This window comes from Amblyomma mixtum, chromosome 8 (assembly GCF_055824585.1).
Source record: "Amblyomma mixtum isolate Tamu chromosome 8, ASM5582458v1, whole genome shotgun sequence".
Lineage (NCBI taxonomy): Eukaryota > Metazoa > Arthropoda > Arachnida > Ixodida > Ixodidae > Amblyomma > Amblyomma mixtum.
In genome coordinates, this window is record NC_143019.1 from 408,023 (window position 1) to 421,478 (window position 13,456).

Here is a 13,456-nt window from a genome sequence, read left to right on the forward strand (position 1 = left end):
GTTCCTCGTAAGAGGATGCAAGAAATATTCGAAGCTTCCTTCGGACGGCGCGTTTCGTAGTAGCCACATTCTTTCCTCCTATCAGGGTAACCCCTCCTCCTCATCACGACCTCTTTACCATCCCTCCTCACTCCCTTCAGCTTCTAAAGTAATCATCCTGCGGTTGCGCATTCCTCTGCTCTTACCAAACCCCTTTCTCTCCTCGATAAGTGTCCTCCTTCCTTGTGATCAGCACCTTCCGGTAATGCAGACTACTACAACTGTCACTACCACAACCAGTACACGACAGCTACCACTACTACACTACTGCTAGTACACAAATACATGCACTACCACTACGCATACCGCTACTGCTACTATTAGTTCTACCACTGCTACTACAACTACCACTACTACTACTAGTGCTACCAGTACTAATTCCACTAGTACTACACCTCCTATCAATATGACTACCACTGCTACTGCTACCAGCCCTGCAACTACCAGCAATACTACTACCGCTGCCAGTCCAACCACTACTGCTTCCACTACTACTACTCCTATTACTACACTACTACTTCCACTACAACTAACCCTTATTACTACACTACTTCCATACTAATACCACTAACACTACTATTAGTTGTGTCTCAACTACTGCCACTACCATTATTTCTACTGCTAGTCCTACCACTACTGCTGCCACTAGTACAACACCTACTACCACCAGAGCTACCACTACTACTGCCACTACCACTACAACTACTACTACTAGTCCAACCGCTGAAACTGCCGTCATTACTGTTCCTACCATTATTACTACTGCTACAATAACAGCAGCAGCAGCAAGACAAGAACAAATACAACAACGACACTGCCAGCCAGGGAACGGGCTTTAATAGTTGTCGCTCTAAAACAGTACAAAACACAGTGTTGTATGGGATCGTTCAAGGTGTCCATTCGTTATATCTATTATTTCATTATAAAAATTTTCCTATAGCGATATTTGACTGTTTTGCGCTATAAAGTGCAGATTGTTTCTTGTCGAAGGCGCCAAGGGGAAACGAAAGTTAGCGTTTCTTAGTACTCATGGGAATTAGTGATAGATGCATGAGAAACAGTGGTGTTTATCACTGACAGTGCAGCACCTCTGTCGAACGAAAGAAGACAGACTGGGTCATCACCATTCTTTCACAAAGCCATGACGCAGCTGCTTAGGCTTACTAAAACGACTTCGACAGTGATTTAGCTGAAGCCACAACAATACCCTATGTGTATTGAGGTCAACCCTCGTTAAATTTATTACGAACACTGCTAATCAGGCACTTGGCTCCGTTGCAATAAGCATTTGAAGAACGCGAGAATAGTGCCCTTGGCTTGACTCAGAGCTGTTGTCGGTCGCAATCTAAACCCGCGCGCTATCGCCGTCTTGCAGTAAAACCGTCGTCTGCAGAGTATGATGGGACTTCCTCCGCCATGTCAGAGTTGGTTATGCACGAAATCATGTCCAAGTCGTCCGTCGTCGGGTCACTATTCGCAGTGTGGTTGACAGCCATGGCCCACGCTCTCTCGAGGCTGCAAGTAGATAAATATTTGGCGATGTTTAACTCTTGTAAACCTAGTTATACAGAGCGAAAGCTATGTTCCGTTGCTTCGCAAGTTTAGCTCCTCGTTGCTCCTCGGTCTCAGCGGCTCGTTCAGCTCGCGTCCCCTGCAGTACACCTTCTCGGCGAGCTACATCGACTGGATGATCGGACGCGGCTTGACGGCGGCGCCGAAGAGTTGACACACACGGTCTGGCGACGCACCTCATCCGTGGCGAAACTGATGGATTAACCACAGACGTAGCAACTGTTACACCGCCTCCTAGTAACGTGGTATGACAACGGCGAATTTCTGAAAGGTAACTTTCCTGTCCGGACGCATGGCGCCGCTAAGGTTGATGATAATATTGTGTAACTACACATGCCATTGATAAGTCATTTGCAGATAGCGTGTTGCCCACTACGAAGATTCAAAAGCAAATAGCCAATGGCATACCTCTGTACAACTTCTACCATGACAAATGAGGCTATATTGCATAAAGTGCATAAAGTTTGAATCAGAGGATATACATTAACCATAATCACCATCCTCGCAACGAGCTCAATGAAATCGTTAGCTGCTGAGAAACCTCCGCTGCCCACATTGTGATGGAAGCCAGATGACTCTTTGTTCGCACTTCCCGACTTAAGGACCATGTTTTAATGGCCACTGTAGCCTCAGTGTTCTTGCTGCGGAATGATTTGGCGCAGTCTTTTCGAAGTAAAGCACAGGAGTTGTGAGTGATGTAGAAAACCCTAATTTAAGGTTTTCCATGTAACATGGATATGCTGAGTCTGCTTTCTAGCACCACCATTCGCATAAAAATATTGTCAGTGTTCTGGCACTTCTCTGTTGCAAAGAAATAATAACGATAGTGGCATCTCCACTGGAAGGTTCATGTGCCCTTATGGATCTTACGACAACGGTTGGAAAATTCTCGAAGTTTCCCTCAAATTTAGAGATACCAAACAAATTAGCGCAATTAATCGGCGAAGTATTGAAAACGTATTGGCAAATGCCGGTCCAACAAATGCCCAGAGTGAAATGATTTATTTGCAATATTGGGACGATTACATGTGCTACTTGGGTAATTGAGGGTTCGCTTCTGGGCGAAACTGCGTGGCTGGTTGTTCGTTTGCGCCGTTTGAAAACTCTTGAAGGTGAGATGATCTCTCGACAAAGGTTGGAAGCATATCTCTTAGGCTCTTTATATGTGACAAATGCTGCATAGCAGCGCTGAGTAGAGCCTGCAACACGCAGGCGATGCTGGCAGCTTCTTTTGGGGGAACCGGGAGCTGTTAACTTTGAAAACTTATGCTCTTAGCTGACAAGAGAACAGAACGAAATCGTGGAGTGCTTACCACACTGCACTGAACTGCTTCAAAGCACGAATCACAGCAGTTCCGCCAGCGGTGAGTTGGACGTCACACTAAGCTCTATACAATAGCTTAGGCTGAGATTAATCTGAAAAAATTGGCAGTGGTTTAGCTCTGGTTAAGCCTGGAGGATTGCGAAAGCAGCGAGGAGAGAGAGAGAGAGATGCGATGGAGAGCGTGCGGCATCAGCGGCGGCCCCGGCACGCTACCTATGCGCCGCTACTGCGCATGCGAAACTGGGGAGCGCCGCGGCCAGAACCCGACGATTTGGCAAAAACGTCCTCTCCGGCGGCAAAAAAAAAAAAAAACGCTCCGGTGCCGTCGACGCCGACGAATCGCCCGGAAAAACGCTCCATGCGGGCCAGGCTTGAGTCACCCGCGCAGCGACGGCGGCGGCGCTCCAGCTGTGCGCCGTGTGACGTCACTGTTCCTCGCGCATGTGCAGTATGGCCTTTTGTCAGCTTCGCGAAATGGCTCAGCTACTCGCGTAGTGTTGCTTTCGGAACCCAAGTTCTTTTTTAAGCGAGCCCTGAAATGATTTCAGTGGACATTTATTACTGCATCAGATCTGTAGAGGTGGTTTTTGTGGATATTCGAGTCAAATTTGAAAGATCTGTCCGCACCCGTTAATTTAGGAATAATATTTAAAACTCGCTGCTCGCAGTAGCTCGCAACCGATTTGGGCGACACACCTCACCGCGCGTCCCCTTCCCCGATGACGTAAGTGGGCAGACGGGGTGAGCTTCAAGGCTAGCGCTTCTTCCCACTGACGTCCATTGGGGTAGTGGACGCGCGGTGGTGTGTGTTACTTTAATCCGTAGCAAGCTACTGGGAGCACTGATTTTCAAAAAATATTTATAAATTATAGGGTCCACGCAGAGCTTTCAAACTTAACTCGAAAACCCTCAGAGACCACCTCTACAGATCTGTAACACTAGAACATGCCCATTGAAATTGTTTCAGGGTCTTTTTAAGCCCAGGAATCGTATACTGGTGCTTTCGGGTACATCACACTACGACGAGGTCAATTATTCCGGTGAATGTTTACTGTAGAGTCAACGCTGATATATATCTCATGAATAGGGCCCGGACATTTAGGCACTAAAAATTCGCTAAGCATCGCTTTGTACTTTGAAAAGCTTCTTTCTACGTCATGTGAAGTTGGTGGCGCGGACCTAAAACGTGAGAGTTCATAGGGACTCAGGCCTTCAGGCGATATGGCTGTACTGTCTCCGCGTAGAAGGTCTCTGATTTGGGAAATTGTTTCTAGGCCTCTAATCTTTCTATCAATTGCTGCTTCTTCGTAGAAGCAGTAGCGCCCTTTCCTTCCACTCCCTGAAGTGCTGCTTGTACTTCTTCGACTGCCTTCAATGATTCATCTATTAAGAGTCCAGCCTTTTCCAACTTTGTCGTCCTTTCCGTCAATGTTGAGAAGTTTGCACTGATGTATGTCAAGTCTCTTTCAAAACTCGCCTGTGAAGTTTGCACTGATGTATGTCAGGTCTCTTTCCAAACTAGCGTCTTCGAGATCACACACGCAGCGTCATCCTTGATTTCCTCAAAGACAGGCTTGACCACTTCAAAGTGCTGTGCATAATATACTGCTGCGTTTATCCATGTTCCCCATCGAGCCAAACAGGCTTTCGCAGCAGAGGAATGCCAGGTGCTGTGGCGCGAAAAACAGCAATTCTTGACGGAGATTTAAGAAACAGCTGTTTTGTGCTAGGTACTAACCCGTCAACTCGGGGGGAAAAGAGAGCCGGACACATTCGGCGACACGATGCATTGCATGAACCACGCAGGTCGAGTGAACCATCTTGTTGTACAAAAGCGTCGGTACTTTTTTTGCCGTGCAGATGTAGGATGCTTCATCCGTGATGAACGAAAATACCTTCTCACACTGAATATTTCCTGGCCATAGAAGCTCCAGAGATGAAGTGAAAAAGCGCGCTATAGTCGAATGGCTCACCTTTTCAAGAATATCTGCGTTGAGCAGGATTGCTCATCGGGCTTTCTCTAGGCTCAGTGTTACGGCAATGAAGTTGGCCACATACCGTCCGCTAGCGTCCGAGGTTTTGTCGACTGACACCAAAATGTAGTTGGCCCCAATTTCATCTCTGATTTCGGCGAGAGTATCCTCATAGCATTTTTTCACGTATCTCTTACGAAGCATTCATTCATCTTTTTCATGCTGCTTGGTGTACTTTTCCAGAAAGCTCCGAAGATCACTGTTGGTAACGGGATATCTGCCGTTAAAAATGTTTGCCACAACTCTTTGGCAAATGACCATTCTTTTGCTGTCAAACTACCACTGAAAGCCACTGCCAATAGAGCTGCCCTGTCCCCTCTTTCGTTCGCTTCAGGCTTGCCATATGCTTGTTGGTAGCTACGCGTTGCACTACATGGCAACGCTTCTCACTTGACACTGAAGTTTCGCATGTGTTGCAAAAAAGCAGCAGAAAAAAGCATCTCAAAATTGCAAACTGCAACGAGCGCCTCTCGATGCCGTTTTGCTTCGGCATGTCAATACGAAATGAAATGGAGAGCGCTGATGAAGCAAAGGTCGTGAGCCCGCTCAAGTCAGTGTCACGGGTTTTGGAAGCGGCAGGCAAAAAAAGCGGCCGTTCTCTGAGGAGTGGTAGGCGGCCGAGAGTCGGCCGCGCAACGAGCGAGCAGTGAGCGCGCGAGTGAGCGAGTCTTGCGCGCGTTGAGGCGACGGTCCCCGGCTGGACGGAGCGTGTTGAGGCGATGGTCTCCGGCTGGACGGCGCCGGTTCGGGTGTCGGCCGGGTTGCACTCACAGTGATCATATAACCTCTTTGGTTGCGCCAGTTACACTTCTAGAAAAACGTTTGGCGAGACCCTCGCCTTTAATCATGATGTATAAAAATTGAAAAAGGGCATTTAGGACCGAAAAGCCGGATTTAGGCAGTTATAGGCAAGAAGTGCGGTTAAATAGGCAGTATTTCCTAAAAAATGACAAAAAGGCAGGCAAGTGCAAAAATCTCACGTTTAGGCGTTTATAGGCATGTTTAGGCAAATGCCTAAAGTTCCGGGCCCTACTCATGAAGGACGGACTATAACTGGAAGAAGGGGGCATTTCTCACTGACTCTCTGGGTTCCACGTTGTCCGAGTCGTGTATGTTGTCCATATGGCGCTGCGCCTCATTGAAGGAGTAGGCCATGGCCGACAGACCGACGATAAGGATGGCCAGCACGCCTGCGCTGGTGGCCAGCCGAATGCCACGGTCCCAGTCACGTGGACGCCCGTCCGCTGGGAGCTGCAGGACCACGGGACCACGCACCTAAGAAGCGTCGAATTGAACGCTCGCACGCGTTCGGGAGTGGTACTCGTAGGGTTCAGGCTTGAGGCTACCAGGGGTTAGTTGCTGTCGCGTGCCGACCGTAACTTTCGTTTTGATAACGATGTCGACACAAGGAGTGAATAAGCTATCTCGAATAAGAGGAAATGAAAATAGAAAAATTTGCCCAAGGAACACCATTTGTTTTTGCAATAAGAAAGGTGCTCTAAAAAGAATCTGAAATCGTCTTTATACCCCGGGAACTCAATATACACTCTCCGAGAATTCTTAGCAATTTTGAATTATTGCCCTGTGGAGCCGATTTCTCCATTACATCGAATTAAACGGCTCGGCTCCAGCCTTCTTTTTGAACCCACCTCCGAAAATAGAGCCAACCAACGCGCGCAGTGCCTTTCAGGCAGTCGCGCGGCGGCTTCGCTTTCACTTTTATTTTGTTTTTTCACGCTTCCGTGAATAAATAGCTTCAGTCACAGACTACACAGCCGCAAATTAGGCCTACGGAAATAAAAATACGCATGCACACTTTTCTTTTGCCGATCACTACGTATCACTCCGCCGATGGCAGAGCGGCAAGCCGCCAGACGGCTGGCTGAAAGGCACACCATGCGTTGGTTGATTTCTCTTTTCGGAGGTGAGTTAAAAAAAAAAGGCGGGAGCCAGGACGTTTAATTCGATTTAATAGAGAAGTTAGCCGCACAGGACAACAATTCCACGTTTCCTAGGAATGCTCGGAGCATGGAGATCGAGCTCCCGCTGCTAAACGACGAGCACAGACTCCTCTTTAGTGCACCTTTAAGCCCTGAAGAAGGCCTTAGCACACTTATATTCGTGCACCTATTCCATTCTCTGCAACGCCATTTAGGCATTAGAGAGGAAGGTTACTTCTTGAGGAACAAAAGAGAAAAAAATCTGTGCGAAGGAGTGGTAAAAAGCACCAACAAATATAAAATGTACAATATAAGGCGGAAGAAAATTCCGGTAGCGTGCTCTCTGGACAAAACAAGAAAAATTCAGGGGAGCACTTTATTGACGAGACGCGCCTCAGCAGTCGGGAAGAGCGGACGTGTCTCACGTCGGCTCCGCCGAATTTTATGATCCTTTCCCGAAGCATTTGCCGAAGCGCTGCGACACCATCTGGCTACACTTTGTGGGAATCCTGGCTTTCCGCCGTCGCCTTTGCGCGGCGGTGCCGGCCTCCCGCGTTGTTTCTCCTCTTTCCCTTGCTCCCGCCTCAGGCGGTGGAGAGGCGGCTGGGTGACTAATCACTTTCATTTAGCCACAGCTCCGCCCCGGCTCCCCAAGGGCCTTTGCCATTGGCGCCTTTTGGCGGGAATTCGGGACCCGCTTTGGGGCGGCCGCGCACCGCGCGACCATCCGAGCGGGGCCCAGAGAGAGAGATCCCTCCGAGACAGCAAAAGGTGCGTACGTTACTGTTTGTCCCTGCCGGCCTTTGCCGCTCGGACCAGTGCTTACTCGAGCTCGCCCGCACGTGTCCTCTGACCTGCAGCGGCTCGAGCCTGTCCAGCAGGGTCCAGCGACCTCAGACAGGCGTACCTTGCGTTTATTGCCCACTCTCTCTCGCAACCGGCCCAACGGTCGACACGAGAGAGAGATCACAGCACTGCCGCGGGGACATTCTCTTGCAGCGGCGTGCTAGTGGCGCGCATTACTCGAGTCGGTTCGTGCGCGCAGCGGAGCCTTGCTCCTCGCGCGCCCCGGGACGGGGTGACGATTGAGTGTGTGTGTATCTGCTGGAGGACGACGTGAATAAACGTCTCCTTTGTGAACTTGGAGGCCTATTTCTTTGCGGCGAATCGCTCTCCTCCCAGCGGAGGTTGAGTGCGCTGCAACGGTGTCCCAGTGTGTGTGTGGTGACGGCTGATCGGGGCCCTTGGCTCGCGCGAAGCTCGAACCCGCGGTGGGTGGTGGCCTGTCCACTTAGAAACCCACAACTGGCGCCCAACGTGGGGCCCGAACCCACGACCCCGAGATTAAGAGTCTCATGCTCTACCGACAAGCTGTTTTGAGTTACTGAAGCGTATCCCAGTGTTTGTTTTTTTTTTTACGTTGTTCTGGCTGGAACTGAAGCGTAGCTAGTTTTTTTGTGTGTATTCATTACTTTATTTTGGAACTGAAGTGTAGTTTTTTTGTGTATTGATTTCTTTATTTTTGGCCGCGTGCTTTGCCGATGGGTAGGAGGGCATTTAAGGAGAGGGGGATGTGGGAATCCTGGCTTTCCGCCGTCGCCTTTGCGCGGCGGTGCCGGCCTCCCGCGTTGTTTCTCCTCTTTCCCTTGCTCCCGCCTCAGGCGGTGGAGAGGCGGCTGGGTGACTAATCACTTTCATTTAGCCACAGCTCCGCTCCGGCTCCCCAAGGGCCTTTGCCATTGGCGCCTTTTGGCGGGAATTCGGGACCCGCTTTGGGGCGGCCGCGCGACCGTCCGAGCGGGGCCCAGAGAGAGAGATCCCTCCGAGACAGCGAAAGGTGCGTACGTTACTGTTTGTCCCTGCCGGCCTTTGCCGCTCGGACCAGTGCTTACTCGAGCTCGCCCGCACGTGTCCTCTGACCTGCAGCGGCTCGAGCCTGTCCAGCAGGGTCCAGCGACCTCAGACAGGCGTACCTTGCGTTTATTGCCCACTCTCTCTCGCAACCGGCCCAACGGTCGACACGAGAGAGAGATCACAGCACTGCCGCGGGGACATTCTCCTGCAGCGGCGTGCTAGCGGCGCGCATTACTCGAGTCGCTTCGTGCGCGCAGCGGAGCCTTGCTCCTCGCGCGCCCCGGGACGGGGTGACGATTGAGTGTGTGTGTATCTGCTGGAGGACGACGTGAATAAACGTCTCCTTTGTGAACTTGGAGGCCTATTTCTTTGCGGCGAATCGCTCTCCTCCCAGCGGAGGTTGAGTGCGCTGCAACGGTGTCCCAGTGTGTGTGTGGTGACGGCTGATCGGGGCCCTTGGCTCGCGCGAAGCTCGAACCCGCGGTGGGTGGTGGCCTGTGTCCACTTAGAAACCCACAACTTCCAGAACAACGAGGAGACCACCCACCCTTGTTCAGGTGGGACCGTTTTCTCAAATCCTTCGAGAATTTGAAGACCAAGCGGATCGCGCGAGTTGCTAAGCCTAACAGTTAGGCCACGACTCAGCTGCCCTCCGCGGCTCCGCGGGCAAATTCTGCCGCAAACCATGACGACCCTGATGGGATACGACCCGGAGGGGATGCAGATTGTCACCATGCCGCAGGCGAAAACCCCAGTTTTCGACAAGGTTACGGAGGCGATTATCCAACGCAAGATAGAAGAGTGGGAACGCGCATCAGCCCGTGACAACCACTCGGCACGGCAAAAAGGTCGAACGCCAGATGGACGCGTCACCGCGGTAGGGGATACGCCGCTGCAGCAGACGCCCCGCACGCAAGTCAAGCGTTGGAAGCGTCCTCCGCAGCCGCGTCTGGACAAGCAAGATGGAATGATCATAATGAAACCTAAAGGAACGCTGGATCTCAGCAAATTCAGGGGAAGCAACGCGGTCGGAAACGCCTTGCACATTGCTGCTGGCGTCGACAAGGGCTCAGCCGAGCTCAGCGTTTGGCCCATATGGGAACAGAACATCATCGTCGTCGGGGTGCGAGACGCCCAAATAATCAGAAAGATCCTGGCAATTCACGAAATTCAGCTTGGGGACAAGGCACAGGCAGTGTGCTCCTACCTCCGCCCCTCCGACGACACTTGCAAAGGAGTAATACAAGTGGACCCGAGGGTTTCCAACGAAGACATCACGAACGCGCTTCGCTCCCCGGATGCACCAGTGGTGAGCGTGAGAAAATTAGGTTCCTTCAACGTGGCGGCCATCACGTTTGAAGGAAGAAAGGTTCCGTTTCATGTCTTCTACTACGGTGGAGCGGTTCCAGTACGCCTATACAAGAAAACAACGCCAGCCTGCGCACTGTGCGGGAAACTTGGACACCGGGCGGATGTTTGCCCTTGCCCTTCGAAGTCAAGATGTCCGCAGTGCGGTCAGCAAGATGTTCCAGAATCCCACGACTGCCAACCCAAGTGCACGGTCTGCGAAGGTCCACATCCCATGGGGTCGAATCAGTGCAAGTACAAGTACCGAACATCACAAAAAACCAAGCCCAAGACAGGAGAATTCAACCACCAGTCAAGATCCAGGCTTCGGAACCGGTCCGGCAGCAGAGGTCCATCGAGCAGCGGGGACCGACAGACCCAGCAGGACCAGTCCAGCAACAACTCAGCACCACCCGGCTCACGCTATTCAAGCAATGGACCTGGGACTACCGATAATCTGTCGCACAACAACGGCAGTCGTCCAGCCGAGAAGACAACAGGACCCCATAACAAGGAGCAGCGCAACGGCAGCAAGGTGAGCTGGGCAGATGTAGCTGCCTCCTCCCCCGAAGCGTTGGTTTACAAACGACTTAAAGCAGAGATTGAACAACTAAAATCAGAAAATAGCAAATTGAAACAGCAGTTAGTCATCGCAGTCAATCCAAACAACACATTACCGCCATCGACGCAACAGGCATGTATGATGGAAGAAGATAGGGCAGAGCTACACCCTCCGTCTCCACACCAGTTAGATGCTAGCACCCCCGAGAGGCAAGCAACTACACCAGACGCGCCCCACCAGGCACCAACTCCGCAGGCACCACCATCGCAGGCACTAAAGCAGCAATATACAGAGCACCCACAACCCAGGAACGCATCACTCGCTTGGAAAAAACAATTCAAGACCTCATTGAAAATAAATTACGAATTATGATCGAGACGACAATCAAAAGTATGTTCGAATCAGTTATTAAACCCATGATGGAAAACCTCGAACCAGTTTTAATAAGGGTGCAATCGCAGGAGATCAGAATTGACCGCAAACTTCAGGAATTATCAGATGTTTCTCACAACAGAGGCACAAAGCTGCAGGGTAAAATGGGAACTCGTCGTCTGCCAAACACTCAGCCAGATCTACAACCTGAGGGCGCACGACATGATGAGGCACAAGTTTCTAGTGTTCAGCATGGCTCCACAACGTAGACATAAACTTACTATCCTACAGTTGAACTGCAGGGGACTAAAACGGAAGAGGGAAACATTACAGCAATACATGGACTCTCATCCCGATACGCCGCAAATAATAGCCCTGCAAGAAGTGAATATGGAGGCTAAGATCAGAGGATACTCAACACATCAAACAAATCCCTCGACATGCATCTTGGTCCACAAATCATGCACGGCAATCACTGTAGACCTTAATCTAGACAGCGACATTGAATATACCTTCATAAAAATACTGCCACAGCACAGAAACAGCAAGGGCACCTATATACTCAATATATATAGTCGCCCCAAACAGCACCGCGTAGCCTTCGACGTGATCTTTCTTAAAGCCCTAAGAGAAGCCCAAAAAGCTCCCCTAGCTATAGTTGGCGACTTTAATGCTTCTAGCCCCCTTTGGGGATACCCCAGGGAAGACACGAAAGGCAGAAAACTAGCATCCACCATCGCTGACATGGCCCTGACCCTACTCACGGACCCGCAGCACCCGACGCGAGTCGGCACCAGCGTAACGCGGGATACTTCTCCCGACCTCACGCTCGTCCACAATGCCCGCAACTATGAGTGGCTCAATACAGGAGAGACCCTAGGCAGCGATCACTACGTGCTGCAGACCATCTTCGAAAGCAACAAGCACAGCAAACCACGAGGGCAAGCCAGAATTACAGACTGGGAGACATTCAGAAAGGACACCAAACTAACCACATCCGAATAAATAACCAGCTACGAAGATTGGGCGGCTTCCATCCTCGACCTTAAAGAAAAGCTCACAAAGTCTCTTGCCACCACGGAGGACCACCCAGCTGTTGACAACCACCTCCTACACCTTTGGGAAGCAAGACGTAGTCTTATAAAACGGTGGAAAAAACAAAGACACAATCGGAAACTAAGACTTCCAATAGCCAAGCTTACTATTCAAGCAGACCAATACGCATGGGACCTCGCTCGCAGCAATTGGCTAACGAAGTGCGAACCCCTCAAAGGTCGTCTAGACACCAAGGCCACGTGGAACCTTCTGCGATGCCTAATTGACCCTCCGAAAGCGAAGAGTGAACAACACAGAAATTTGCATCGAGCCCTACACAGCTTTCAAGGCACGGATCATGAACTCGTGGATGAACTCACGCGTCGCTATATCTGCACCGCGCGAGACCCACAACCCTACAGTAAGGAGTACCGTGGGGAGCCGAACGAAGACCTAGACAGAGATTTCACTTCAGAGGAAATCATTGCAGCACTAGCAGATATGCGCCGAGGCACAGCCCCGGGACAAGACAAAATTACTGTCGGACTTCTGGCCAACCTCGGCACGGAGGCTCTGCAGCAACTCGCGGACTACATAAACGATCGATGTTGGCGGACCGGCACCATTCCACAAGCATGGAAAACAGCCAATGTACACTTTATTCCCAAACCCGGCAAGAAAATCAGCATTGAAAACCTGCGCCCCATATCCCTCACGTCGTGCGCAGGCAAACTCATGGAAAAGGCAGTCCACACCCGTCTCTCCAATTATCTTGAGGACAATGAGCTACTGCCACACACGATGTTTGGATTCCGGGCACACTTGTCCACCCATGATGTGCTTCTGCAAATCAAACGTGAAGTCATTGATCCCGCACGCACAAACAGTAACCGAGCGCTTCTAACACTTGACCTCAAGGGAGCGTTTGACAATGTCAAACACTCCACAATCCTCAACAACCTCCACAGCATGAACTGCGGACAGCGAGCCTACTCGTACATCTGCGATTTCCTTACGGACAGAACCGTCAACATCAGCACCGGCTCAAAACACACAACGCAAATGAAGATGGGCACGAGCGGCACTCCGCAAGGGGCAGTACTATCGCCACTTCTCTTCAACATTGCACTCCTAAATCTCCCACCTCTTCTCAATCACGTACAGGGCATACACCACGCCCTGTACGCTGATGATATAACCATCTGGACAACCACGGGAAGTATGGGAATGATTGAAGAACAACTACAAACCGCGGCGAGAACAGTTCAAAATTATGCCCGGGCGTGTGGACTAACGTGCTCACCCGAAAAATCCGAACTGATAGTCTTCCGTCAACGCAAGAATCAAGACACCATCAATATCCGCGTAGACAACTCAC

At 50.8% G+C, this 13,456-nt stretch overlaps 1 protein-coding gene across 1 annotated transcript in view; it reads right to left on the reverse strand.

The window, feature by feature from the left end:
* Window positions 1-878: 878 nt before the first annotated feature.
* The window catches only part of LOC149331097 (uncharacterized), a 32,992-nt gene continuing 20,414 nt past the window's right edge, over window positions 879-13,456 (reverse strand). Inside the window, exons 2-3 of the mRNA XM_089555867.1 lie at window positions 6,050-6,243; window positions 879-1,554 (exon numbers count right to left, since the gene is read on the reverse strand). Of these exons, the coding sequence (XP_089411993.1) occupies window positions 1,398-1,554; window positions 6,050-6,243 (351 nt within the window). The 3' untranslated portion in view covers window positions 879-1,397. The remainder of the gene's footprint in view (window positions 1,555-6,049; window positions 6,244-13,456) is intronic.